This window comes from Cebidichthys violaceus, unplaced genomic scaffold, assembly GCF_023349555.1.
Source record: "Cebidichthys violaceus isolate CVI_PGR_0920_01 unplaced genomic scaffold, fCebVio1.0.p SCAF_9, whole genome shotgun sequence".
Lineage (NCBI taxonomy): Eukaryota > Metazoa > Chordata > Actinopteri > Perciformes > Stichaeidae > Cebidichthys > Cebidichthys violaceus.
In genome coordinates, this window is record NW_027176975.1 from 14,791,604 (window position 1) to 14,817,222 (window position 25,619).

General features: G+C 42.4%; 2 protein-coding genes across 2 annotated transcripts; one reads left to right on the top strand and one right to left on the bottom strand.

The window, feature by feature from the left end:
* Positions 1–291: 291 nt before the first annotated feature.
* vps33a (VPS33A core subunit of CORVET and HOPS complexes) lies at positions 292–5,608 on the bottom strand. The gene is made up of 13 exons (XM_068703992.1): positions 5,491–5,608; positions 5,085–5,150; positions 4,829–4,956; positions 4,523–4,709; positions 4,236–4,352; positions 3,972–4,146; positions 3,643–3,836; positions 3,059–3,185; positions 2,686–2,753; positions 2,431–2,568; positions 2,101–2,238; positions 1,832–2,000; positions 292–1,230 (listed from the first exon to the last, which is right to left on the bottom strand). The coding sequence occupies exons 1-13, from the start codon at positions 5,590–5,592 to the stop codon at positions 1,037–1,039; spliced, it is 1,803 nt and encodes a 600-aa protein (XP_068560093.1). The 5' UTR covers positions 5,593–5,608; the 3' UTR covers positions 292–1,036.
* Positions 5,609–6,758: 1,150 nt separating this feature from the next.
* Positions 6,759–24,969, top strand: LOC137867372 (rabphilin-3A-like). Its single transcript, XM_068703934.1, has 18 exons — positions 6,759–7,000; positions 16,151–16,240; positions 16,358–16,369; positions 16,492–16,617; positions 16,765–16,894; positions 17,068–17,151; positions 17,239–17,407; positions 19,034–19,219; positions 19,345–19,527; positions 20,853–20,932; positions 21,079–21,153; positions 21,606–21,715; positions 21,841–21,967; positions 22,059–22,115; positions 22,224–22,378; positions 22,462–22,543; positions 22,694–22,790; positions 22,887–24,969. Exons 2-18 carry the CDS (start codon positions 16,167–16,169, stop codon positions 23,015–23,017), a joined length of 1,878 nt encoding a protein of 625 aa, XP_068560035.1. The 5' UTR covers positions 6,759–7,000; positions 16,151–16,166; the 3' UTR covers positions 23,018–24,969.
* Positions 24,970–25,619: the final 650 nt, after the last annotated feature.

The window sequence follows — 25,619 nt, forward strand, 5'->3', positions numbered from 1 at the left end:
TCTGCCGGAACACGGAGCAAATGGCCTCCTAATTCAATCAGTGTCCTGCGCTGTCAAATCATCGGCTGCCGTGGGCTGAGCTCTCCAGACAGCGCAGGGCCATTATCGGCTGATCGGGGGCCTGTTACTGCGCTAATTGCTCCTTCAGAGAGCTGGACCGCTGCTGACGGATACACTCCCCATCCTTGCCCTTCATCCGCTCTCCCTTATCACAATCAGCTTTCTGAAAATGATCTAGTAAACAATGAGCAAAAATGGTTTCCTACATGCTCAAGATATTTAAGAGATGAATTTCAGTTAGTGAAGACTTTATTTACCTATTAGCCGAGCAAAAGCCACAGAAAGCTGCCTACACAAGCCTTCAAACATTGAAGAAGTGCACCTTTAATCATGATTATGTGTGACAGCATCTCAAGGATCAAAAAACTTTTTAATCATACATACATATTTACAGTAGCTCTATATTAGAGCTCAGTCATGGAAACATAGCCAGAGGACAAAGGGATGTACGATGAACAGTAGCATTAAACCAGCTCTATATTATATTGTCTGGGTGCAAATCAAGGACAGGAAAACAATCGTGGTACCCTGTGGAGTTTCTGACCATTAGAAGCACTATGGAGCAATGTTTTTACAAGTGGGTCAATGTTTTTGTATCATGCACACGCATGTGGCTGCAGGTGCGTGAAACACATTCCTCTTGCCAGCTTCACACTATCCCACTGATCCGCACTTTGTGGATAAAGATGCGTAGTCAAGCACGAAAACATGGATATGACAATGCACTATTTCAAAGAGTCAACTATAAGAGCTATTGAGGGAAATGCATTGAACGGGTTTTTTAGGGCTCAAGGATACACACCACATTTTGGTCAGAAACAGAGTAAAGAAAACTCCACAGGGCATCTTTATAGAGCCTGTTGTTGCTCAGACATCAATGAAACACCTGCAGTACACAGATATAGACATAAAAAAAAAAACATCCCGATGGATGGATGGCTGCTGTTTGATGTGGCCAGGTGTACATGCAGGTGACTCAGGAGATCTGGGATTCAGGCCGGTCCATGAGGGATTTGATCCAAGTTGTACCATTTAGGAGTTTTGTGGTGGCTATAATATACTCCATCCCACTGTCTTCCATCTGAGAGAGGAAACGAAGAGCGGCTATTTCTGCGTACGACACTCCCCCGAGGAAGAACACCAGCGTTGTCCGATTCTCCCCCTGCTGACCTGTGCGACAGTAAAAGGAGAAGCATGTCACTCAAACAAAAAGGTAAAAGCAAAATGAACTACTACTGTAAGCAAAATGTCTTACTTTAACAAAAATAAAACTGAATATGAAAGTACCAAATTGTGAAAACACTAATTTAGCCTTCACCCTCCCCCCTAAATTACAGTCCTTTATTATCACCTTTTAAAATCCAATGTGAGGCAAACATGTAGAAACAAGTCAACTGTCGAATGCCCAAACTCGTTGTTTTAATTAGCACATTTCAAACCGAGTGTATAATTAAGTTCATTATCCACATCCATGTAACACCTACTACTGCCAATATGAAAAGATGGAGGAAACTGAAGGAAAGCCCTGGTGGCCACTGACAAATGAAGCGCAGCATGCTTTTCATCCAGCCTTCTCTTCAGCACAGACACTTACAGCGGCTCTGTGGCATTGTCAGCTTTGTGCCATCAATCTGCTGCTGGTCAGCGGTCGACAGAAACAGAAACAAAGACTGCGTCTTATCTACACGGAGCAGGCCAGAGGTCGTTAACTTTTTATTCTGTTTGGCGAGCAGCAGGACAAACAGCAGACCTAGTTTGCATCAGTCCTTACGTTTCTTGTGAAGGCCGGCAGGCAGCTGCTGTCTCTCCTCAAAGTGCGGGCCTGGGAGCATCTTCAGCACCTCTTCGATGCTTCGCCAGCCGGGCCTGGCCAAGACCTGGGTCAGTCGAACGCTCAGCGGAGCATAGCCGCTGTACACGTAGGAGATGTCGTTGGGATTCTGAGGAAATCCAAAACACAGGCAGAGAGGTCAAGGTCCTCCTTAAAAAGCGCACAGGTTTAATCCTCAGAGTTTTGTCTTCGCTTGTAAAATCGTGTACCTGTTCATTGGCATCCTCCATCCACAGTTTGAGGGTTTTTCTTATAGTGGGGTAGTTATTCCTCGAGCTGGTCTGTGGCTTCAAAAGACTTGCCTTCTCTAGGTTGTTCAGTGTTAGTATGTGTTCATAACCGTAGGTCTTCAGAATAGATCAAATAAAGGCATTATTAAAGAAATCGTCAACTACCAGTTTCATTTAATAATAATTTTTGCGGAATAAAGCCATAGTATACTGCAATTCACCCATATTTTGGGAGCAAAAGGGAATGTACATTATTTGCACAAAGAAGATACCACCACCAAAAACAAATCTTTGTGTCTTTGACTTTACCTGGAGAATCTCCCTCTTATAGTAGTCGAACACCTTCTGCTTGAGGCCGTTGTTGCAGACCGACTGCATACACACCAGGCGCAGTATCTTGATCAGTGGATCCTTTTGGGCAATGCAGTCTTCTATGTATGTGTTCACCTGACACAACATTCATTAGAACAACACACATTTCAATAAACTGTAGTAAAATCAAATGAATGGCATATCTTCTGTACATAGCTTTGGAAAAACAACATGCAGATAGACGAAGAATACCTTGTCTGTTTCGACTCCAGTCATAAACTCCTGCTCCACTGTTAGATTATCAAAGAAGGCCTCAGATGCTGAAACATGAGACATTAGTTTGACTTTATAACAAACCTAGCTGACACATTAAACACACAATGGTGTAAGGACAAAAAAATACAGGATTCCAAAATCCTTAAAACAAGGAAAATTTGAATTATTACTCCAAACAGTGCACTGAGTCGACGAATAATGGTTACTCAGTTTTATTCAGATAAAGATTGTGCGAAGGTTTTAGGCTTTATTTTGTCATAATTAAAATACGGTGTGAGAATGGGTCTAAAATGCAAACAGAATAAAATATAAAGCAGATTAAGGGGAAAAGAAACGGTTTATTTCATACTGGTGATATCCTTGATCAGCTCTGCTATAGACGTGTGGTTGGCCAGCGAGCTCCGAGCTGCCTGCATGTGGGGCAACTGAGACACAAACTGCTTAATTTCTCCCACTGTTTTCGCATTGTGCCGCTCCTGAAAGACAAAACAAATATCCATTTACCTGCCGAGCCGATAATAAGTTGGATACCGGAGCTTTCTTACTTCCTTTCTGCCCTCCATCAGCAAAGAGCAGCCTGTTCAATGCTTTCCAGGGTTAAACGCCTCTGATGGTGCATCATTTTGCTTATCTGTACTAATGTAGCTTGTATTACAATGAAAATACCTGAGTTCTGAGCTGACGAAAGAATGGCAATATGTTTGGTCTTGTTACGGCTTAATCGATTAGTACTTCATCTTATCTCTAGGCGATTGTCATCATTCCCCTAACATCATGGATTTCTGTTGTGACCTTTGTGGTAAAATGCCACAGAGATTACAACCAGATCAGCTGAGATGTCTGGAGGTTATCCAATGTTCACACTATTGTAATGAATATTACACTATAATCCTTTGAGAGCAGGCAAATATACAAAGATGAGGCAAGACCAACCTCAAAGGCCGCCGAAATTATTTTGGCCTTCTTGCTGAGTGCTGATCCGACAGCGTTGAAGTTTTTGTCTCGTATTTCTGCGTACAGCTCCTCTGCCGAGTTGAGCTGTAACTTCTTGGACTCGGTTGGTAAATCTTTACTCGCCTCACCTTGCTTCTTCTGCGCAAACTTCTCAGGAGGCAACTTCACATAACCTTTGAGTCAGAGGGAGTAAAAACAAGGACTGGCCATCAAAAAATAGAAGCAGCGGACATTTAATAATCACACAAAGTTAAGATGACTATAACGGTGCGTTCATATCTGACATTCACACAAAGGTTTATTCTGACCGTTAGTTATTCCATAGATCTCGTCGATGAGACCCTCGTAGGTGAGCTGTGTGGCCAGAGGGGTGAGCAGGTCGACATTGCGGTCCAGGAGGAGCAGAGTATCGAACACCGGCAGGATCTGATTCTGACTGCCGGCAAACTCCCTCTTCATTCGCAGCATCATGTTGGCAACATGCTGAGAACAAGCAGAAAATTTCCTTCTCAAACAAACTCACCTGGCTGCTGCAGTTTAAAATAATGATTTCCACTTGGCACAATATTCACCCGAGCACACTCTCCTTTCCCATATATCTGTGGGATGGTGCCATACAGTGCCTGTAAGGTCATGAGGCCTTTGGCTGTGTGGTAAAGGCTTGTTTGGTCATTTTCCAAGTAGCACTCCTGTACGAGAAACAGGGGAGGAAAACACATGTTATGACAGTTAAAGATAAATCACAGCTGTAAATCTGGATGAAGTGTGAAATTCTTAAAATTTAGTTCATGAGATCTTACAAATTTGAACAGTAATTATAATCATGTCATAATATTGTAGATGTACAAGCTAAACGCACCCTGAAAGCACTTTCATACTCCATGGAGAGCAGGTCGCTATCATAGGGGATCAGGTCCAGGATGTACTCGTCAATGTTGATGAAAGAGGCCAACACACCCTGCTCCTTCAGCCGCTGCTCACACAGCATGCTCCGCCGAGGCACGAACAAAATGTGGAAGTCTCGTGGCGAATGCATCTTGTCCTCACTGAAGTGGCACAATCCAGGACAAAAGTGTTAAATACTATGAACAGCTTGGCAAAGTGACAGCCGGGACTTGTTGGCAAAAAAAAACGTGGGGCTTGAAAACGAGACACATTAACAGACCTGAATACATTCTCAGCAATGATGTCCATGAGCTCCAGTCTTGGACGAACAAAGAAAATGATATTCTTGACGTCAGCAGCGGGGAGCCTGCCACTCTTGAGGGTGAACATCTTTTCCACTTCATGCTCCTGATAAACACAGTCGTAAACATACAGCATGTGTTTCATTAAATATGGTTCACTACTGTGTCTTTGACGTCTAAAACATTATCTGGGGTCCTTTCACAATACAAACACGGTGCACAGAAAGCACTTACCTTCAGTAGAGAGTACTGTGCTATTAATCCAAAAGGTCCCGTCAGATATTCATCCCAAACGATGGCCTACAGAGCAAAGGCACATAAAGTCACGGAAAAATCCCCTGTATGCTGTCAGTGTTACCTTTAGCTGTCAGCTAATTGTTACGATAATAAATCGATATGCAGACAGCCTAAAAGAAAACATAAAACGACATAGAGATAACCCTGTAGCTATTATCAGATGTAGTGTTTAAACTACTCAAAACATAACGTTAACGTTAACTACTTCGTAAAATAACCTGCATGTATTTTGCAAGTGGTGTCGACCGTTGACAGCTACAAGAGACTAGCTTAACGGTGAGGTCCATTGATATGTATAACTGTCGCGGTTTCGGCCATGTTACTACTGTTGCGTTTTCATTACCTTGCTCCCCGCACATTTGTCCAAAAACTCTCGAAGCTCTTTCCGTGCTGCTTCTCTCAAAATGTTTAAATTGACTCTACCGTACGATAGGTGGGCAGCCATGTTTCTCTATCAGCGTCAACATAACAAATCAGGTGACTACAGAGGCAAGACTCAACCACGTGACAAAAGATGGCACGACATCAAGATAGTTCACACCATACAGGTCTCCTCTAAACCCCAAATCCCTTCCAGTTTAGACTCCCTTAACGGTCGAACATTATCATAAATAACGGTCACTAACAAACAGGTTAGTTAGCTATCCACATCAGTCAAGTAGCAGCTAATTTGTGTTATGCGTGCGTATTGGGTGCTCGTGAAACAACTTGAAAAAAGGGCAGTTTTGAGGAATATCTGCATCTGACATGCACACAGCTATCGGTAGATTAAACATATCTTTCTTTTTATATACAGTATATGGCGTAGACCACATGTATCTGAGTAAAACTTTCACAATTTTAGTATTCTAAGAGACGCGAATACAAACGTAGGAGGGGAGCATCCTCTTGCTTCGCTTCCAGTCTTTTCCCGTGTGTAGGTGTGGCAAACATGCACCGTAACTGCTGAAAAACTCTGCCTATAATGACGTAAACCTAAAGTATTTGACAGTGAGTGTGTTTTGGTACTTTGTGTGCCGAGTGCACCCATGTTACACAGTAATATATGTTTTAATTAATCAAAATAGGTCAATTTCATTCTTTCTTTGGTGCAATAGTCCCTCAATCCAATAGATGGCGGAATCTCTGCACAGTAAGAATCAAAGTGGCGATATTCTCTTACAATTGAGAAACTGACGTTAAAATATCAGTGGTTATATATTTGGAAATGTAATAGTTGCTACTGGAAGATAAGTGCAGGCACATTGTCATCATGGTGCAGGAAACTAAAAAATATATATAAATAAATAAATAATACAAAAAAAGAAAATTGAATACGAAAATAGGAGAGTAGCTCAATTTGATCAAAACCCATTGCATTCAAATGCCAATTAAGCTTTGAAAACCCATATTATTTTGTGTATGTTAATAAAATGCTATAAAGCGCAGTTACAAATCACCACAGCCTATAGGCACATAATCGAAAATAACTCAATAGGGCAGCTTTGATGATGGGACAAATTTAGACACTATGCGCTTCATAAAGAGACAATCGGATCAGGTGATGACTGCCCACTTAAGCATCAGTGTTATCACTTCAGATCCAGGGGTTTCCTTCCCAGGGTACCAAGGGCTTTCCATCCTCCACGCAGGATAGAATACGGGTTCCCACGCATTGTGGTGATCCGCTGTGCCTCGAGCAACAGACTACTACTCCAGGCAAAAAAATAAAAACACTGGTTTTGGTGACAGGCACCATGCGCAATGACTGACTCCGTGGTCGCATCCAGGCGCTGCACAGACATTTAGTCCGCATCATTCCCTGACAGCTCCCCGAGAGAAAAGAGAGAGAAAAAGCAGGGCTGGATTCTCAGGTAGGCTGTATGATCTCCTTCGAAGCTTTTTGAAACATTATTGCATCCTTGACCTAAAATCACTATGATGTTATTGCGTTTGGTCAGTGACTCATTGCGTTAGAAAATTCTCATTTACAAGTTGAATGAATGCAGCATTTCATTCACAAGAGAGAGATAGGGGCTTGAAATGATTTCTTAGGAGGGAACACATTTTATTGCTCGTATTTATTAATTTGATGGAATGCCTTTATGAGCCTGTTACTTACTGAGTCATTTGAATGAAAAAGGAACATTTGCGTCCAGTGCAACTCAGTATGAACTGAGCTGCTGCTAGTTAACCCATATGAGGTACAAATTATGTAAATGAACATTTGATTGAGTCCTTTGTTTTAGGGAAGACATGTCTTAATGAAAACATTGCTCTGCAGCAGAATGCTCCTGTCATTCATACAGACGTGTTGATTACATCCTTATTTCGAATTGTTGCATTGATTTACTACAGCATGCTTTAATGTTGTGATGTTCTCGTAGTTTATTCATGAATGGCCAATGAATTTAAGTATTGGTGTAGCTCGATAGGCTTTGCTAAATCCCTCTTAAGATGAATTAAAACAAGACTTTTGGCTGGCTGCATTCCTAAAACACGGGTGCTTCCTTGTTGTAGATCTGACATAAGAAAACAGACTTAGCAAATCATGTGGGAGATTGTGTGGTTGCGGTCCCTGGGCGTTGCTGCGGGATTTTTAGGAGTGTACACTGGGGCTTAATGTGCCTGCAGACTAAGAGGAAAACATTAGTGAACCCTCTAAATGCTGATGTGGGCAGGGCAGCTCTCAACTCCAGCTGTGCCACAGGACAGGTGATTCAGTCGCATACTTGTTGTGATGTTATCTCATCCTGCTTATTACACTTAGTGGGTCGGAGCAGTGAGTGTTGCTTCTGGTGTCGATATGAAAGCAGGACAGAAAAAAGAAGCTGGGAATCAGCCTCTCAGTTGGTACCACCATCTCCAACTCCTCCTACAGACCTGAAGCATGGGGATTAGATGGGGGAGGGGAGAAAAAAGACTGAATGAACGGTAGATATCTGCAGCTGCCTTCTCTCACATGAGCAACCACAGTAGTGATTGGACGACACCCTTCTGCTGGTACCTCTCTCTCTGTGTATTACCCAGTCTCTCTGCCAGTCCACTGTTTTCTGTCCAGAGAAAGACTGGAATTAGTCAAGAGAGAAAAGGGTGAAATTGTGTCTTAGAATACATCACGTGAAACAAGAGAAAAAGAGAGATGGAGAGCACTAGGAAACATGGGTGTTAAGGGAAAAGGTGAAAAAAAAGATGGAGGAATGAAGTAAGTGCTCTGCACGCTAACTGCATAATTTAAAACTGAAGGATACAAAGCGACTGTACCCATAATCCTGTGTCTTCAGCTTGTCTTCCTCTCTAAACATTCTGTATTTTCAACCATCTTAGCAAGATGCATCATTGCAATCATGTTTGTTGATACGAGAGATGATCCAATGACACTATTATTGCAACAATGACCCGTTCCGCTGCATGGGCTTTGAAATTTGGCACAGGTACTGTATCGTCTACTACAAACACATAAACCAGTGCACACACATGCACGCACACAGCTTTTAATCATTCTGATTCTCGTCTTCTGATCTTGCCGTTACCATGGCCACAGTTAGTAAAGGTGCATGACTCTATATTCCTCTGTGCTCTTCACGATCCATATTCAGTGCTTAGGACCCAAATCACATGTTATACTAGAAATATGCATTGGTTTTTGTGCCTCACTTTCAAGCATATTTTTAAATTTGTTCTATCAGAGAGATTATGCTGCTGTTTGCAGCCAAGCTTCAGAAGGGAGTGGCATCATCTTCAAATTCTAATCCGAGCAGTGGATGTGGTGAATCTGCTCGATGAGGATCGATTTCCCATCCTCTCTGAAACAGGTGATTAGATCTGCCTAAACACTGTGGCATATTGGAAAAGACAGATGTAATTAATGTGGCCTTTAAGCAAAGTTCCCTCAAGAGAGCAAGGAGTTAAAAATCCAAAACAGATTTGGGCTGTGGTCGAATCTATAAAAAAACAGCCAGCTATAAGCAACCTTTATGTCCACTACCAAATATAATCTTTGATTAGAATCCCCTCCCTACAAAGCTGCATAAGGCTATTGCCCCAGAGGCTCAGGGTAAAGTCTTAATAAACAAACGTCAAGTCACATAGCCGAGCTTCCTAACAGAGTTTTTTGTCTCAGAAGTTGGGCCAAAGCTTATTGTTAGTGTTGCAGTGTTTTCAGGCTAGAACAAGCCCTCGTTTGCCAACAGAGATCTGCTTAAAGCACCCAGGGGCATTGTACCTGCTAGTTTGCTGGTGGGACCAGAGGGAGGGTCAGATATCCAGCAGCTGAACCGTGCCAGATCTTCAAAGCAGAGCAACAAAGAGGCCGGAATAATGGCTGTCACACTGAGGGATTGATAGGAGATCTGATAGGTTAAGAACCATATCTCAACAGACCACCAGATGCAGGTCACTGCTGGTTAGTAGGAAATAGATGCATAGTGTGACTATAATGCCCCTGTCTGGTCGTACTTGTTTCCTCGAGATAAGATGGGAGGAAATTGAAGGAGCATGACTGGCCAATGCATCAGCAGCCAGAACTCAAAGTCCCACATCTTACTGGCAAAAATCTCCATTGGCCGAGCACATTTGAGCCTTACTGCAAACTCTTGCTGTATTGCTCCATGTTTGATAGCTGTTTACTTCTGTAGTTCTAAAATAAGGCATGGACCAAAGAACAATTTGTTTCAGCTAAATTTGAGGATGATTACTAATGAAACCTATAGGATATAGACTTCTAATTCAGTGAGTTGATTTAAGAATGAAAAACACCCTGTTGAGGTCTGATAGGGCCAACAGTGATAGCAGGATAACAGCACGGCAGCTTGTTTGTCACTGGATGGTCTTTCCTGTTTGTTCTACAGCGATGCGGGACCTGGAGACATGCCTGCCAAGAGTGTGCATTTTTGAAACGGTGCAACACTCACACATTCGAGGGGTGAAGAGCCCTCACAGGTGGTTCCACAGATGGTTCCTGTCAACGCCACTGTCTGACTGAAAACATGAACAATTTGTCAATGACACAGACCTAAAAGACCAACAAACATCCTTATTGTTTCCCGAAATTGAGTCTTAAGCTCTGGGATTTTTTTTCCCCTACCCAAAACCACTGTTCTGTACATAATGCTTGATATAGGCCCAAGTACAGAAAGCGTGCACTAATGCCTGAAAGAGGGGACTTACAGAGGAAAGCAATGGTGGGCCAGAGTTTTAAATAATTAAGAAATGCTGAGTGATGTTTTACTCCTGCAGTGGAGGGCTTCTTGGTGCAGTGCTTTACGATCCTGCCCAGGCCTCAGTGTGTTGCTCTGTTGGCAGCTCACGGTCCCTTTATGGCGGATGGAAGTAGTTGTGCCATGCAACTGGGAGTGTTTATTTGGTCCTTCCTACCTTGTCTCCCCATTCGCCCTGCATGCCTGGTGTGTGAGCATTAGACATCAGCAACTGAAATACTGAGCAGAGTTGGTTAGTTTACCATGTGAAACATCTTTGTGACATACCATTCAGTAGAAAGGGAATAACCACTTAAATTGGGTGTGCTCCAATCATCCACAGTAAACTACTTGTGTTTATGGCCCTGTCAGCTGTGTGGTGTTACCAGTTATAAGTCTATGACAACTGCACAGAATTTCTTTTTGACATTAGAGCCACCTACCACCAGCCCACGTGTCACCACAGAATGTGAAGGAGCAGCTGCTTGTACTTTTGTGATGACATGTAGCCTACGTGTGAGTCAAGGTATTGTCAACTAGCTCACGTTTTAGTGAAGGTCAGTAGATGACAATATGCATAGCAATACACATTAATGGGCTTTACTTCTATATTATTACATTTGGGGCATTGCATTTTTTCATTTAATTCTTAATCATAAAAGCCCTGCACTTTTTAATTATCAATAAGATGTTGCTTTCTAAGTTGAGATAGTATGATTGCAAATTATGTAATTTTTTTTATTTGATATTGCCTTCCCTCTGTCCCAAAGATTTTGGTAAATGTTCACTTCTGATCGATTCCCATATAAGTCTGTATTTATAGATGTGACTGAAGAAGAGATTTTAATGAAAGAGTCTTCCCTGATTAGGCATGATGTCCCAGATCACCACAGGACTTGAGTTGAAACTGTAGACCGGCCAAGATTCTCCTGTCTGAGGATCTCAGCCTGTGTTCTGTTTCATAATACATAAAACAATCTGAGTTACTGCCAGACCAGATGGTAGAGGAAGAAAAATGAGGATGAAATTAAATATGTTATTTTCCTTCTCTTCTTTAACTCGGCTACTTAGATTTGTTTTGCAGTTTTAATATTTAAAATGAAAATGTATGTACTATACATCACCGTTTTTAAATAGTTGGCAGGATAATAAAAAGAGAAGAAGACGTAGTATCACATACATTTTACACCAAACATCCATTATTTTTGGAAAGATGAATCCTCTCTTTGTTGATTGGTTAACCGTGTTTCATAACATGATACATTGTGAATATAAAGCCACATAGGGCAATATATGCCCAGTAATAGCTAAATTGAAAAAAATGCTATAGCTGAGTTTCTTGCAGCACTGTGAAAAATTGTGTATGGTTTGCAATGTTATTGGGTCTTTAATAGGAAAAAGCAGGGCGTGTTACGGCTGATGAAACATTAATGGTCACAGTAACCTGAAAAAAACATGCATGGTTTCACCAGGATTATTAAATCATAGGGTGGATATGCTCTGCTGACATGAATATCAACTCTGACATCTTAGAATCAGCACCTTGGAAAATGTTTTGGAGGAAAGTGCTGATGTAAGCTTGCAGGGACTCTGCTGGTCAATGATAAGGGGTGTTGGTGGATGATTGGGTGTTGGCTACAGCAGAGCTTTAGGGCGACATCCGATCTCCGTAAGTATGTTGTAGCCCTTAGGCATGGAAATACGAATGGAGGCCTGATGAAAGATAAATTAAAGTGAAACCAATTGTGGGACTTCGCATTGATCTTTTATTCTCATTAACCCATTTTAAAAATTGGCTTCTTGGAGGATGGCGAGGGAATTGTTGCCCTGGAATTGAAGTGCAGTACCACGTTGTGTTCCAATGTCAGTATCTTCAATACATTGACAAATAGGACACAAAGGAGGGTATAAAATAATATGTTAGATATGTTACTAAGTACAGGGGGAGTCGACAAAGTCACGCTCCAGTAATAATTGCTTTTAGGGCTGCATTTTACTATTAAAACCTTGTTTTTACGCATTGTTTTTTGCTGCTCTCGGAACAGAGGAGATGCCCCCCCCCCCCTCTGAATCCATGTTTATGGACATTTGATCATCCATCAATGTCCTGCTGCCTCATTGTCACTCTCCCTGCTTTCTTCAGCTCTCGTTCCCACAAGCAATTAACAAAATCTTGAAAAAATTGACAGGCTGTCATCCATAACAAAGTGCTCTTATTCAGGTCCACTCCTTTCCTAGTCATATGTTCTGCAGTAATGAGTCATTCACCTGCCATCAAAAGTCACATAACAACATTAGAGTCTGTGCATAAGACTAGTTACTCACGCTGGGTATTCACTTCAAGTATCCAAGGAGAATGCATGGCTGGGTTTCTAAAAATGGATGTAAAATCTGTAGGGTGTGCTCTGGGAGCTGCGTATGCATACATCCCTGAAGATGTACGGATGCAGATTTGTATCGACTATCCTCCCAGGGCCCGAGGAGGAGACGCAGCTTTCTAAATTGGTCCTCTCCACCCTCACAAGAAGCTCTACTTAGGAGAGATCCTGCTGCGTGGATGACTTATGATGATTGGGCAGATGACTAGCTTGAGTCCATGCTTTCCCTCCGGTCTTTCCTGTTGTCATCTCACACATAATCTGATGCTATTCATGACCGGTGTATTTGTAGAAACCGTTGTGTGGTTGCTTGCACAGTTCTTGGCACCACTTTGTAGCCACGTATGAAAGCATCATCAAGTCATAGAGGCTTCACGACATTTTGGAAAATACAAAACCCACAGGAAAATATCTGCTGCTCTCCAGAGAAGAATCCACCACCTGACTCAGTCATCTGATATGGGAGGAAAACATGAACAAGATAACTGTTGCACCAAGTCAAAGTCACAGATGACGCAGATTAGTTGCATTTATAACCTCAAGAGCATCAAGGATGATCATCTGTGTCATGTTGATTGTGATGCTGGACCCAAGAGCAGAATAGAGGCAGAGCAGAAATGGTTAAACAGTCTTTTATTTGAAAGCACGAGGTGCTAGAGTGTTGTGAACCGGCTGGAGGAATGGTCAGCAAGCTGGGAGCAGGCTGGAGGATTGGTCGGCAGGCCAGAGGAGCAGAGAACCTGAGGCTGAGGCAGACAAAGGGTTTAACAAGAGTTTCAGCCGTAGCATTCGTTCCTGGTTGCAAACTCAACGATCTGGCAAAGAATGAGTGCAGGGCTGGAGAATATGAAGCCTGGAGCTTGATTAGGGAAGTACTTTCAGCTGCACCGGTTAATTAGGGGGAGGAGCACAGCCCAGACCATGACAGTCTGAGGGTCACAGTGATGTCAGATCTGCAGAATAGCAAGAATCAGTCTGACATTTGGGTTGAGACAGTCCCCTATGATTGACCTCAGATACATTTTTTAATACGTCTGATATGTAAACCCTTTCTGACTGCACAGTAAGTGAAACCAAGCCTTTCCGTGTCTGATGAATTAAAGCCTATACTCACAGCTCCTTATGAGAAAAGTGTGGCTACAATCCGTCAGACTATTTCCTGCATGTTAATTGGGCTGTCACCTCGGCAAAGAGTCCACTTCTGTGATGCAGTAACATTTATCCCCAGCACCAGAGAGCTCTGACTCGTCGGAGTCAGTGATTACCCAGCCCAATGCCTGACTGCCCCCTCCCATCTGTCTCTCTCCATCCACCTCTCCAGGACAATCATGTTAGACAAAAGTGGGATAATTCATTTTGGCAAGTGAAGGAGGGCCACGCTTGAGAACTTCGATGTATATGATATATGCCGTGCAGTCAGAGTGATGTCTGAACCATCAGACTGCTGCTGAGAAGTGGAAAACGACAAATGCTCCCTGAAGACTGTGTTGCCACTGTTGGTTGGATGCATGCAGCATCAGAGGGAAAAGAACACACCCAGAGTGTCTATTGATAGCACAGCAAATTTGCTGTTTTTCTTTGATTCCTGCAAGCAGTGCAGCAACAGATTACAGCTCAAAAGGTATGTACCACAGCATTACGCAGCATTAATACGAGCAGCTGAATGAAGGAGACGGCGGTGCACCCCTCCCTTTCGCTCTCTCTTCACTTTCTCCAAGCTTCTATAGTGTTGTGAAAAGCTGAGGACAAGTGAAATGTATTGATTTTCCTTTTAGCCTTATCGTTATGCATTCCTTACTATATCTCTCCAATTCCTGCCCTCTCCTCATCCTGCACCATCACAAATCTGGACATGTGAAACTCCAGAGAGGCTTTTATATCCTCTTGTCGCTCCTTTTTTATTCTTTGGCTGCAAGCACTTTCCCTCAGGACATACACTGCTCTATCCTCCAGCCTACGCCTGCTGCAGCATCACTCCATGAATTGCCTGACAGAGGCTTGAAGACAATTGCACAGGGGCACCCATAAGCACACACACACACACACACACACACACACACACACACACTGAGTAGGCTGAATTGCTTTAAATATTTCTGTTGACATCATTTGTATCATCTTTACCATGTCAATCTGAGAATTAAATTATATTCAATTACATTGCTGGTGTATCATATGGATAAGGGCTTTGTGGGAAATTAAAACAGTTGACAGCTCACTGTTTCCCCACCGTCATCGTTTGCACTGGGCTGAATTCTCAGCCTGCACCAGTACTTTACATACTCTGATGACACAACCATCCCATAAACAATCCAGTACAGATTTCACTACACGGGGGACAATAACTGTCGTACAGATTGTATAAACGGCTCATCAGCCATCTCCATCTCACCTGACCACACACCCAATCCGACCAGCTAACTCAGAGAAAGAGTAGAGGTGGTCGACAACTGCGAATACACGGACATCACTTTGGATAAAAGCTTTAGCTCCAACCGTGAACAATCACAAATGCTGGAGACAAAGAATCTTAGTCATCCTTGTCAGCACAAACTCACCTCCTCCTCCTCCTGTATCGTGGCATAATTGAGCCACTCCTGCAATATGGAACCATCTGTTTCTTTGATATGTGTGGAGTCACAAACTGGAAGAAAATTACACCACCCACTTCAGTGTAATTTCACTTTGGTCACTAATGCACAGGAGGGCTTGCTTTGTTCCCTATGCAATACTCACACTATGCAATGCTAACCCTGTTAGAACCAAGCATAGCTTAGGCTTGTATTTGACAGATATTTTTTGTTTGTGCTATTTCTTTGCAATGTTTTCCTGTGTCCATTACTTGCTTGAATATGTCTGTGGAAAGAATTTGATAAAACAGGCTTGGCAGGAGAAGATGGTACTGATCAGGCTGTAAATTTGGCACCAGGAAACGTGCTTACATTGCCATTGGTATATGATATTTTGTTGATATTTCAGGCTTAAATTTGTAGGAAGCAATTAGATGAAGGGAAGATTATTACTTTTCTGGAAACTTTAATAGATTTATTTGTTATTCATTTGTTTGGCTTGTGATGGCCACTACTGTGAGGTCATCATTAGCTGCCTTTTATTTAGCCCAACATCACTGTGTGGCAATTAAAGGAAGTGTATCTGGTGACTTGCCAATTTCCGGTCAGCACTGTTGTGGCTCACAAATTTGCACGCAATATCCTTTTTGATGAGAGAGCAGCCCATGGTGGCAGTTAAGTCAGTGCTGTATAAGCATGAGATAAGGATAGAGGATAGCAAAAAGTGTGAACCCAACACATATCTTGGACGCAGAAAAACCCATCTATTCCCACCTAAATGAAGAGCTCTTAAACTAATGTCAGGAAAAGCTGCCAACTTTGTCTCAAGATCGTTTCACGCTGAATCCATCTCTGTCTTTGTGTCTGTCCACCTGCAGGCTGTGATAGTGCAGCATGACGGACACAGTGATGAGCAGCAGCTCGGATCGCTGGCAGTCCAACGACAGGCAGAGGACCATGCACGCTAGGTAAGCATGATAGTCAGAACATTTTCGTATTGTCAACCTTCCCTATGAGTCTACCAACCCACACTGTACTCTCCTTTGTTTCACCTGCATTCCTCTGATGTGCGATCTTTGACACAGTGATAAAGAGCAGTAAGTAGACAAACTCCTACTCCACCTCCCTTATCTGCATCATGTACATCTGATATGTTACTGTTCCGAAAGCAGTGTGATATGCTGTGTAACCTCAACTGGAGAATATGTTTGGTTGACAGGGAGAACTGGACCATGCAGCCAGGTCCTGGTCCTGGTCCAGACCTGACAGATGAAGAGAAAGAGATAATAAACAGTGTGATTGCCCGTGCTGAGAAAATGGAGGCCATGGAGCAGGAGAGAATTGGGTGAGAGATTGCAAAACATGCAGCGGTTTCTCCAAAGTGCGTGTATACAAACAAAAATTGCCTGTTGAAGACTGAGGACATGCATACATTTATACCTGGGATGATTAATGATGACATTTTAAGTACTTTTGCCCTTTGGTCTCGCAGGCGCTTGATAAATCGCCTGGACGACATGAAGAAGACTGTGTGTGGGGATGGACAGTCCCGCTGTTTGCTGTGTGGGGAGCAATTTGGGTCACCTGGGGTCAGCTCAGTGGTGTGTGAGGACTGCAAAAAGGTAGGTAATGAGTCAGCCAATTATTACAAGCAAAAAAAACAAACCCTGCTTCCCTGCTGCATATCATACGAACCTTGAGGAAACACAATAGGTCATGGTCTATGAGCCGACTATTTGTAAAAGCATTGTAAATGGCGAGCAGCTGGAAATCTTTCATTTCTCTTGTCGTGTAGAACATGTGTACCAAGTGTGGTACACAGTGTAGCAGTCGGCCACGTGCTGTGTGGCTATGCAAGATCTGCAGAGAACAGCGAGAGGTGAGTGTTTCACACCGGTCAACACATAAAATAATTCAACTGTCTATTGGAAAGTCTGTAGCACACATACATTTCTTTCTTTCTAAGGTGTGGAAGAGGTCTGGTGCCTGGTTCTTCAAAGGTTTTCCCAAACATTTCTTGCCATCGCCCATGCCATTATCTAAAGGAAAGGAGACAGGAGCCCAGGAGGCGGCAGAGCCTAAGGAGCCCAAAGCCTCTGGGGCCAGGAAGGCAGTAACCCAACCACAACCACCAGGTAGATCTGCCCCCTCAGCTTTAGCCTGCAGTCTTTTTCAGTCATCCTGATTGTTAACATTAGGTAACATGCAGATTCTTATAACCATCAGCCAGAGTCACTCTCCTGCCTTTGTGCAGCAAGTTTCAGGTTTTCAAGTTTTCTATATATAGAAATCTTTAAAAAAGGATCTGCTACTCTATTCGAGCTGCTTGTGAGATTTCCCTTTCTCAACAGTGCTGCCTGCTGACTGTTTTGTAGTCAAACTAAAATCTGATGGCTTTCACGTTTTTGAGTATGTCAAAAAAGTAAACACTACAGCTATTGTTCATATATTTATCCATTTTACGCAATAGGATATTTTCAAAAGGGGGTAAAACCCATCTTTGGACACACTTCAAGCCTCTGGGTGGGCGTTTCCCATGACAGACTGACATCTGGTGGCCTGTGTTGCTGGGAGACATGCTGTCAATGTCTATGGTGTGCCACTGACAGTAGAATGGCATGTTGTATAGAGTGCTGCAGGGATGACATTATTTTGGTTGGACAACCCTCGAAGTTAGCATTACATTGGTATCCTCAACAAAACCCAATGGGATTTTTCCATTGGACTTTGATTCATTGATTAAGTGCAGAAATTCTGTGCCTAACACACGTTTATGGTATGTTTTGTTCGGCAATATAGAGGAACAAAACGTTATAAACAAACTATAAACTAACTAGACCACAGTTTCATGAGCGCAAGTATACACAACGAGGCTGTGGAGGCCGACTAGTCTGTGTGATGATGTTTCATTGAGCCACTTGTTAGCAATCGCCTTTTTTAAAATACTGTGACGACCCTGTCTGCCTGTTTGGCAGTAAAAAAGACGTAAAAGCTTCAAATTTCACGAGTGGGGTATTTACTAACGTATTCAATATCGTAGAACAAGAGGTTCTATCCGAGATTTAGGACCCATTCCTGCAGCACTCCAAACTCCAAGCATTACGCTTTTTTCACCCTTTATCCAACAAGTCTACCTAGCATTGGCTGTTAGCCATTTAAGCTATTTGTGTTTGGGAAGACCCATCATGCAGTTAAGTTTGTATTCCACTCCTAAAGCTAGCAACTAGTATTTTTCAAAGTGCCACCTCTTCAGTCTCATTAGATCAACATCTGCACACAAGTCTTCTCGCAACCCGCCTCTCATTGCTCTTTTCAAACCTTTTATCTACTTCCCAAATTTGGCAGTACCGCCCACTGTTGCAGAGGAGGGGGATGGAGAGCTCAATTACGCTGTCGGAAGGTGCATGCTGTGACATGGGATGAGGCTTCAGGTGGTGCTGGCATGATGGGTCACATCATTTCACACTTTCAGTGTGATTACTTGAGCAATGTGATTCCCCCATAAGAAAAGACGAGCAGACTACTGTATATAGCTTCTGCATGTACAGTAGTCGGCTGCCACAGCTTGTTGTAGTGTACTGTATGTAGGTCAATGCCTTTGCAATGAAAAAGCTGCAACATCAAAAGTATCCAGAGAGACTGGGGAGTATTGCAGATTCCACTGCAGCAGGAGCCTGACTTGGTGTGATTAAGTGCGTCTCCCCCATGTATGGTGTGTGTCTGTGGGTTTACTGTATTATGCTATTCATTCTTATTTTTAGCACCAGAGCCACAGGGCCGTGCTGGTTACCCACCTGTGGCCCCTAAACCATCAGTTGTGCGCATGGCCACGGGCGGTGCTGGCCCAGAAGAGGCGGGGCAGGGCAGCCCAGTGGTGATGAAGAAGATGGTTCCCGTTCAGAGCTCCAGACCACAGCCTGCTGGATCAGCCACCATGGCCCAGCAGGGTGAGAGACAGCTAGGACACAATCTTTTCTTCACGTCCTTATAAATAGTCCCAGGCATTAACCAAATATTGCATCCCTAGTGGTGTTATTTCTTTGCAGTCACAGATGATTGAATGTGGTTGTAGGTCCAGTGGCAGGAGATGGAGGGGCTTACTCCTCTGGAGCAGTTCCTCCAGAGGAGAGAGCGCCTCCTGCAGTGAGAGAGGACAGGAGGCAGCCCGCTGCCTATGGTGCTCCTCCTGCCCGACAGCAACCTCCCCCAGCTGAGGAGGAGGAGGAGGCCAACGACTATGACTCGGATGAAGCCAGTGAGTACTCCACATGCTCACTCTTGAGTGATGAGTGATTTATTTCTATTCATTTAAGGTAAGGGTAGGGTGTTTTTTTTATGCTGTATTGGGTGTTGATGACAGAGTAGATTGCATTGCTGTTCCCATAAGGGGATACCGTGTTGATTCTTGATTTCTGTCTGTTGGTAGTAATTCATATCTATAAATTGGCCAATAGTCTTTGAATACAGGATGTATCATTCTGGCAGTGTCTATTGAGCTGGGTAGAAAATGACGAATGATAAGCATCATGTGTTATCGAAGCATGATGATTAATATCCAAGAAACTAAAGCAGAGGAAGATGTGACCCACTAAATCAATAGTGATACATAAGCTATGTAATTGTACAGTTTTTTTTTCATATATCCCATATCCCATTTTAATGATAAGAATGGTGCCATGCCATACATGTTCTGCGCCTGCAGCGTCAGACGGCCTTTATTCTCTCTCTGGGGAATTGTGTGTTAATTTATTTTATTGAGGTCCGGGAATGTGGAGCTGTGCAATTGGTTTGAGACACAACGGCTAACAGGATATAGATTCCCCTTGTGTTTAATTCAATCCCTTGTGTAGGGAGTGAAAATGGTTTCACGTGTCTGTTCTCTATAGAGATGTGACGGTGAGAACAGTTTGGTCCCGTGGCGCTGACTGGTTTCAGTCACTCTGCTCAACTGTGTATAACTTACACTAATTGAATGTAATAAGTCTGATCATCAGACTTTGAGGTCTGATGGATTGTGTGCTTTGATATATAACCAATCAAATCTATACATGTAATTGATCATTAGATAAAGGTGGATGAGCTAATTCTGCTTATTTGCATGGTTGTAGACTCTTAATTTTGAAAGTAGATCTTTGTGTCCTTGGAGCACCAAGTTGAGGGTGAATCTCAGTCCAGAAAAGTTAACAGTTATATAAGAGAAATTAACAAATGACATTTAATCATTTTGTCCCCAACAGCTATGCTAGGCCATGAAACTCCTCCAAAGTAAATCTGTGTGGGCAGCATTTTAGTCTTTTTTTTCTTACCCAGAACCTTATTTTTTGGAATGTCTTCCTTTTGAGACTTGATGTTTATTTAATTTATTTTATATTATATGCCCCTGCGTTGTAATGAGATTTCTGTGCTGTTTATTTCTTTTCTGTCCGTTCTGGGCTGGTACTTGGTCTCAGTTCTAGTCTCAAGTTGAGTGTTGTTTAATTTCAAGATAATATTTCCTTGTATTTATACTCTTAATGATTCAAGCGCACGCTTGTAGCCTCTCTGTAGTCTAATGTAACGACTGTTCTGGGTCTCTTTCAGCAACCCTGGGCTCTCTAGAGTTCAGTCTGCTCTATGAACAGGAAAGCAACAGCCTCCACTGTAGCATTCTCAAAGGAAAGGTACCACTATTCTCCTCATTCTCTCACACAAAAGGACAATTACAATCAAGTGTTTTTTGTTAAAAGGCTCCTGAATGGCACTTTAGCTTAATTGCCCTCTGCTGTTCATGATGATGTGATGGACATGGCGCTCCATTTCTCCTCAGGGACTGAAGCCCATGGACTCAAATGGACTGGCAGATCCTTATGTCAAACTTCATCTGCTGCCTGGGGCTAGTAAGGTAAAAGTCGCAGCTTTCCTACACTAGGCTTTTACTTGTATTAAAGATTTATTACCTCAATGTCCTGCAAAGCAAAAGAAATGAAGGGTGGTGATTTGAGACCACCTAGGTTAGATGACAGCCCTTTCTGCTAGCTTAAGCCTGACACCTTGTGGTCTGAATTGACAACAACATAAAATCGGCACGTGGACGATATAACAGAGATGGAGACATTGTAAATAAAGTAAAGGATGTAGTGATGGTATGTTGTTTTTGTAGTGTAATTAGACGGTGCTGTATTGGAGAATGAGGCAAGTCTGAGTGGCAAAAACTACTTTTGACAGGAAGCAGCACCAAATAGATTCTTCCTGTGATTAAACAGCACACACCACAGATGTGTGAGATCTTGCGTTGCGCTAACATGCTTCGAGATATATCCATTACCTTGTCCTTATCTAACCTGCATTTAACAGTCTAACAAGCTGCGCACAAAGACCTTGAGAAACACCCGCAACCCTGCGTGGAATGAGACACTCACCTACCATGGCCTCACAGATGACGACATGCAGCGTAAGACCCTCAGGTGAATACTACACCACAACCGGTCTTCAATCACCCTGTTTTAATCTTTTAAACATAATGTGCCCTTAGTTGACTCTTTTAAAGGTTTGAGTGGCCTGTATGATTTAGATTCTCTTTTGATTTCAGGTTGTCCGTCTGTGATGAAGACAAGTTCGGGCATAATGAGTTTATTGGGGAAACCCGAGTGGCGCTGAAGAAACTGAAGTTGAACCAGAAGAAAAACTTCAACGTGTGTCTGGAGAGAGTCATCCCTGTGAGTGAAACTCAATTGTATTCAAACAATGCTTTGTTCTTCTTGTCGGAATCTCTTATTGACCTGCTGTAATCTCGTTCCACCCTCGCAGACAAAGAGAACTGCAACAGCCGGGGGAGCCAGAGGCATCGCTCTCTACGAAGATGAGGCAATGCTTTTATTTCCAAGCATGCCTGAACATGACAGATTCCTCCAGAGAATTTTTGCAAAGCCTCATCATGCATCCTACTGAACTATTTTCCCTCCTCTGTCTTAGCCAGGGAAAGATGGCGGAGAGGTAGAGGAGCGCGGCCGGATTCTGATCTCCCTCATGTACAGCACCCAGCAGAATCGTCTCCTCGTGGGTGTTGTACGCTGTGTTCACCTGGCTGCCATGGATGCTAATGGCTACTCTGACCCATATGTCAAAATGTAGGTAGAGCACGATCACATTTAGATTTTAAATGTATGACTTTAGAAATGGAATTAATTAATTAATTATATTACATTTTCAGATGTCTCAAACCTGACATGGGGAAGAAGGCCAAGTGCAAAACACAAATCAAGAAGAGGACTTTAAACCCCGAGTTTAATGAGGTTTGTAAGAAAGTTCAAGGTGAAGGGCTGCAAATAATAAAAAGAACATATCCCCAAATTATTATCAAATCATTTGGGTTTATATTCTTGGCAACTCAAGTAATGAAAAATGTTGATAAGTGACTTGAAAAAAAAATGAATGTCTTTCAGGAATTCGGCTATGACATTAAACACAGTGACCTGGCCAAGAAGAGTTTAGATATCTCTGTTTGGGATTATGATATTGGGAAGTCCAACGACTACATCGGTAAATATTTGATCATAATTGCTTTGATGAATTAAAAGTACAACTGCCACTTGCTCACCAACGCCTGCCTTTCACTCCTCACTTGCTCCCTGACAGGTGGGTGTCAGCTGGGTATCACTGCCAAAGGAGAGAGGCTGAAGCACTGGTATGAGTGTCTGAAGAACAAGGACAAGAGGATTGAGCGCTGGCACACCTTGTATAATGAGACTCCCGTAACTAGTGATTAACCATTTGCCCCCCCACACATAGAGCATGAGCTAAAACCTCTCAACTTGGTTTGCATTCATCTCTTAATGCATTTTTATTGTGTTATCTACTCTTTCACTACCAGGCCATCACACAGGCTTACTCACCTCCCTTCCCCTGATGTAGTACACTCTTCTTTCCAGTCTTCTTATTAACAATTTGTCTGCCTGTGCTGATACTTAATCTGCCTCTGGGGCAAATCAAGGCATACATGAATTAGAGATTTCACTAATTTAATTAAGACATATGTGAGCAAACAGCTGCACAAGGACCATCATGCCTATCAGTGATGTTATTTATTGTGCTGAACTTGACACATTGCTAGAGAAAATTAATTACACTGGCACAGAACTAGAAAAGCAATATGTTAGGGCATCTGAGATAAAAAAAAAATCATCAATCAAGTCGTAAAAGCCTCAATTGGGCTCATAAATTCATTAGCCTGTCAGTGAATCATTTTTTGGGGAGTTCTTGTGGGATAACATCATGCTGTAGTGCAACACTTGAACTGTATAAGCATGCCAAGCCACAGACAAAAGAAAACACGCGGCTGCACCATCGAAGATTTCAACTGTGCCCACTGTCCTGAACATATTGTATATATCCATGAAGAAATGTTTACATACGGATACATTGCTCAGGTTAGGATAGACATCTAATATATACAGATGATTCATATGTCAGTGGACCATGAGCTAGATGAATCGTTCAGCTGCTGTTGATTTGTGATTTAAACTAGTACACCTAGTTGAACATTAGAATTTTTATGTATAGTTATTCAAACTGTGAATTATGATTTGTGAGAAGTATTAACTGTGTGATTAGAGAAAAGTTTTTTTTGTTTCTTTGTTATGGTGAGAATTGGCAGGAACAAGGATTTTCCCCCTGCTACCTCAACTTTTCTGAAGCTCGTGGTTCACTATGACACCTCAGAGGTTTTCTACAGTAGTGTTTACACTGAATGCACACGGTCAAATTCGGCTGCTCCACTTAACAAGGAGAGAAGGTGGAACAGGTTATGTCTTATGTGCAGCTTTACCTGCATGCACTGTGCTCCTGACTCTGGCGTGCCTGGGCAGTCCGCTTTTACCCCAATGCGCACAGCAGGGCCCGTTTCCCCTCTGCCACACCCAATCATTAAAGGCTTTAGTGTGTGTTTGTTCACTAATCACAGCAAACCAAGGAAAGCACACCTTACAAAGTGGAATGACCTCAATTTATACAGCTGTTTGCAAGTTATTCCAATGTCAAAATATACATAATAAAGACGAAAACAAAAAACCTATGCATGAAAGGTCTTGTGGTTCAAGATATATATACTTTGTAAGAAATTAATGCTATTGTATTTCCATCAATGTTTACACTTAATCCCCATAACATTCCTGTTAATATTATATATACAAGAGACCATATTCTGCATGGTAACTATGGTGTAATCTGAATAAACTGCTCTGATAGCATCCCCAGGATAGACTGATAATCACCTGAGCACATCATCACAAGACTTTAGCCGACTCTATCAGTAGCAGATATTGAAATAAGTGTCATCCGTTAAATGAGACTTTCTGTACAGAAGCATTCAAATCTCTCCAGTGTCTTGTTTTCTTTGCACAGCCACTCATGTGGCCGTGATTCAAACACCCATCAGTAGCATCACACACTGTCCTATGTTGTGCTACTTACACTACAGTGATCACCAGATGATGATCAACATACAAAATAACCAAGAGTTTTATTTTTAACTTTTCTCTGAGCTTAACCCATCGCTGTCTTCTACTTGATTCTGCCAGTTCAGTGGAATGTTTCTTGGTTTATCTCTGTATTTGTACATAGATAGTGCATGCACTGGAAAATATGTATGTTTGCAAATAACTTTGCATGTAAAGATTTTGCAGAAAGTTTACACAGATCAATAAAATCGAATGAAAAGTGATACACCTCCTTTGCGTAACGACCTATCAGAGTCAAGGTATGATTTTGTGACAATGAGTGATGACCATCACAGAAGATGAAAGTGAAGCTGCATACAGTATATTACGACCTTTACAAGTAGGTCAGATTTTTGTGATTAAATGACGGCTGCAATAGAAAAAAGTAAAAGGATATAGAAAGAATATGTCCTGATGTTTGCTTGCTTGATATTTTAATGTCAATGCTACCAGCCTATTGTGCGTAACATTTAATAAATCACATATAGCCATCAAACAATAGCCAATCTTCAGTCAGAATTATTCTTTATTTAGCCACACCTTAACGGTTGGTCCTACTTTTCAGTTGGAAACAGGTAAAGTCAACTCTGCAGCTTTTGTTCTAAATCTAGGTGGAGACTGATGTCTAGTGTACAGTTTCCCGATAGTAGTCACTTTGTGGTACAGGTTGATAAAATGCACAAAATCAGATATGCGTCACTCAGAAAACTGTATTGATTAGTTTAAACTTGGAATCTATAACTTTGCAAATCTGCCAGTATGCCTTTATGAAATGCCAGTCTGAGTCACGCCACACACGCACTCTCAAACACCGCAATACAGAGGCGTGTCATATTTCTGACGAGCCTCCATTGTGGCAGACCAATAAGAGGAC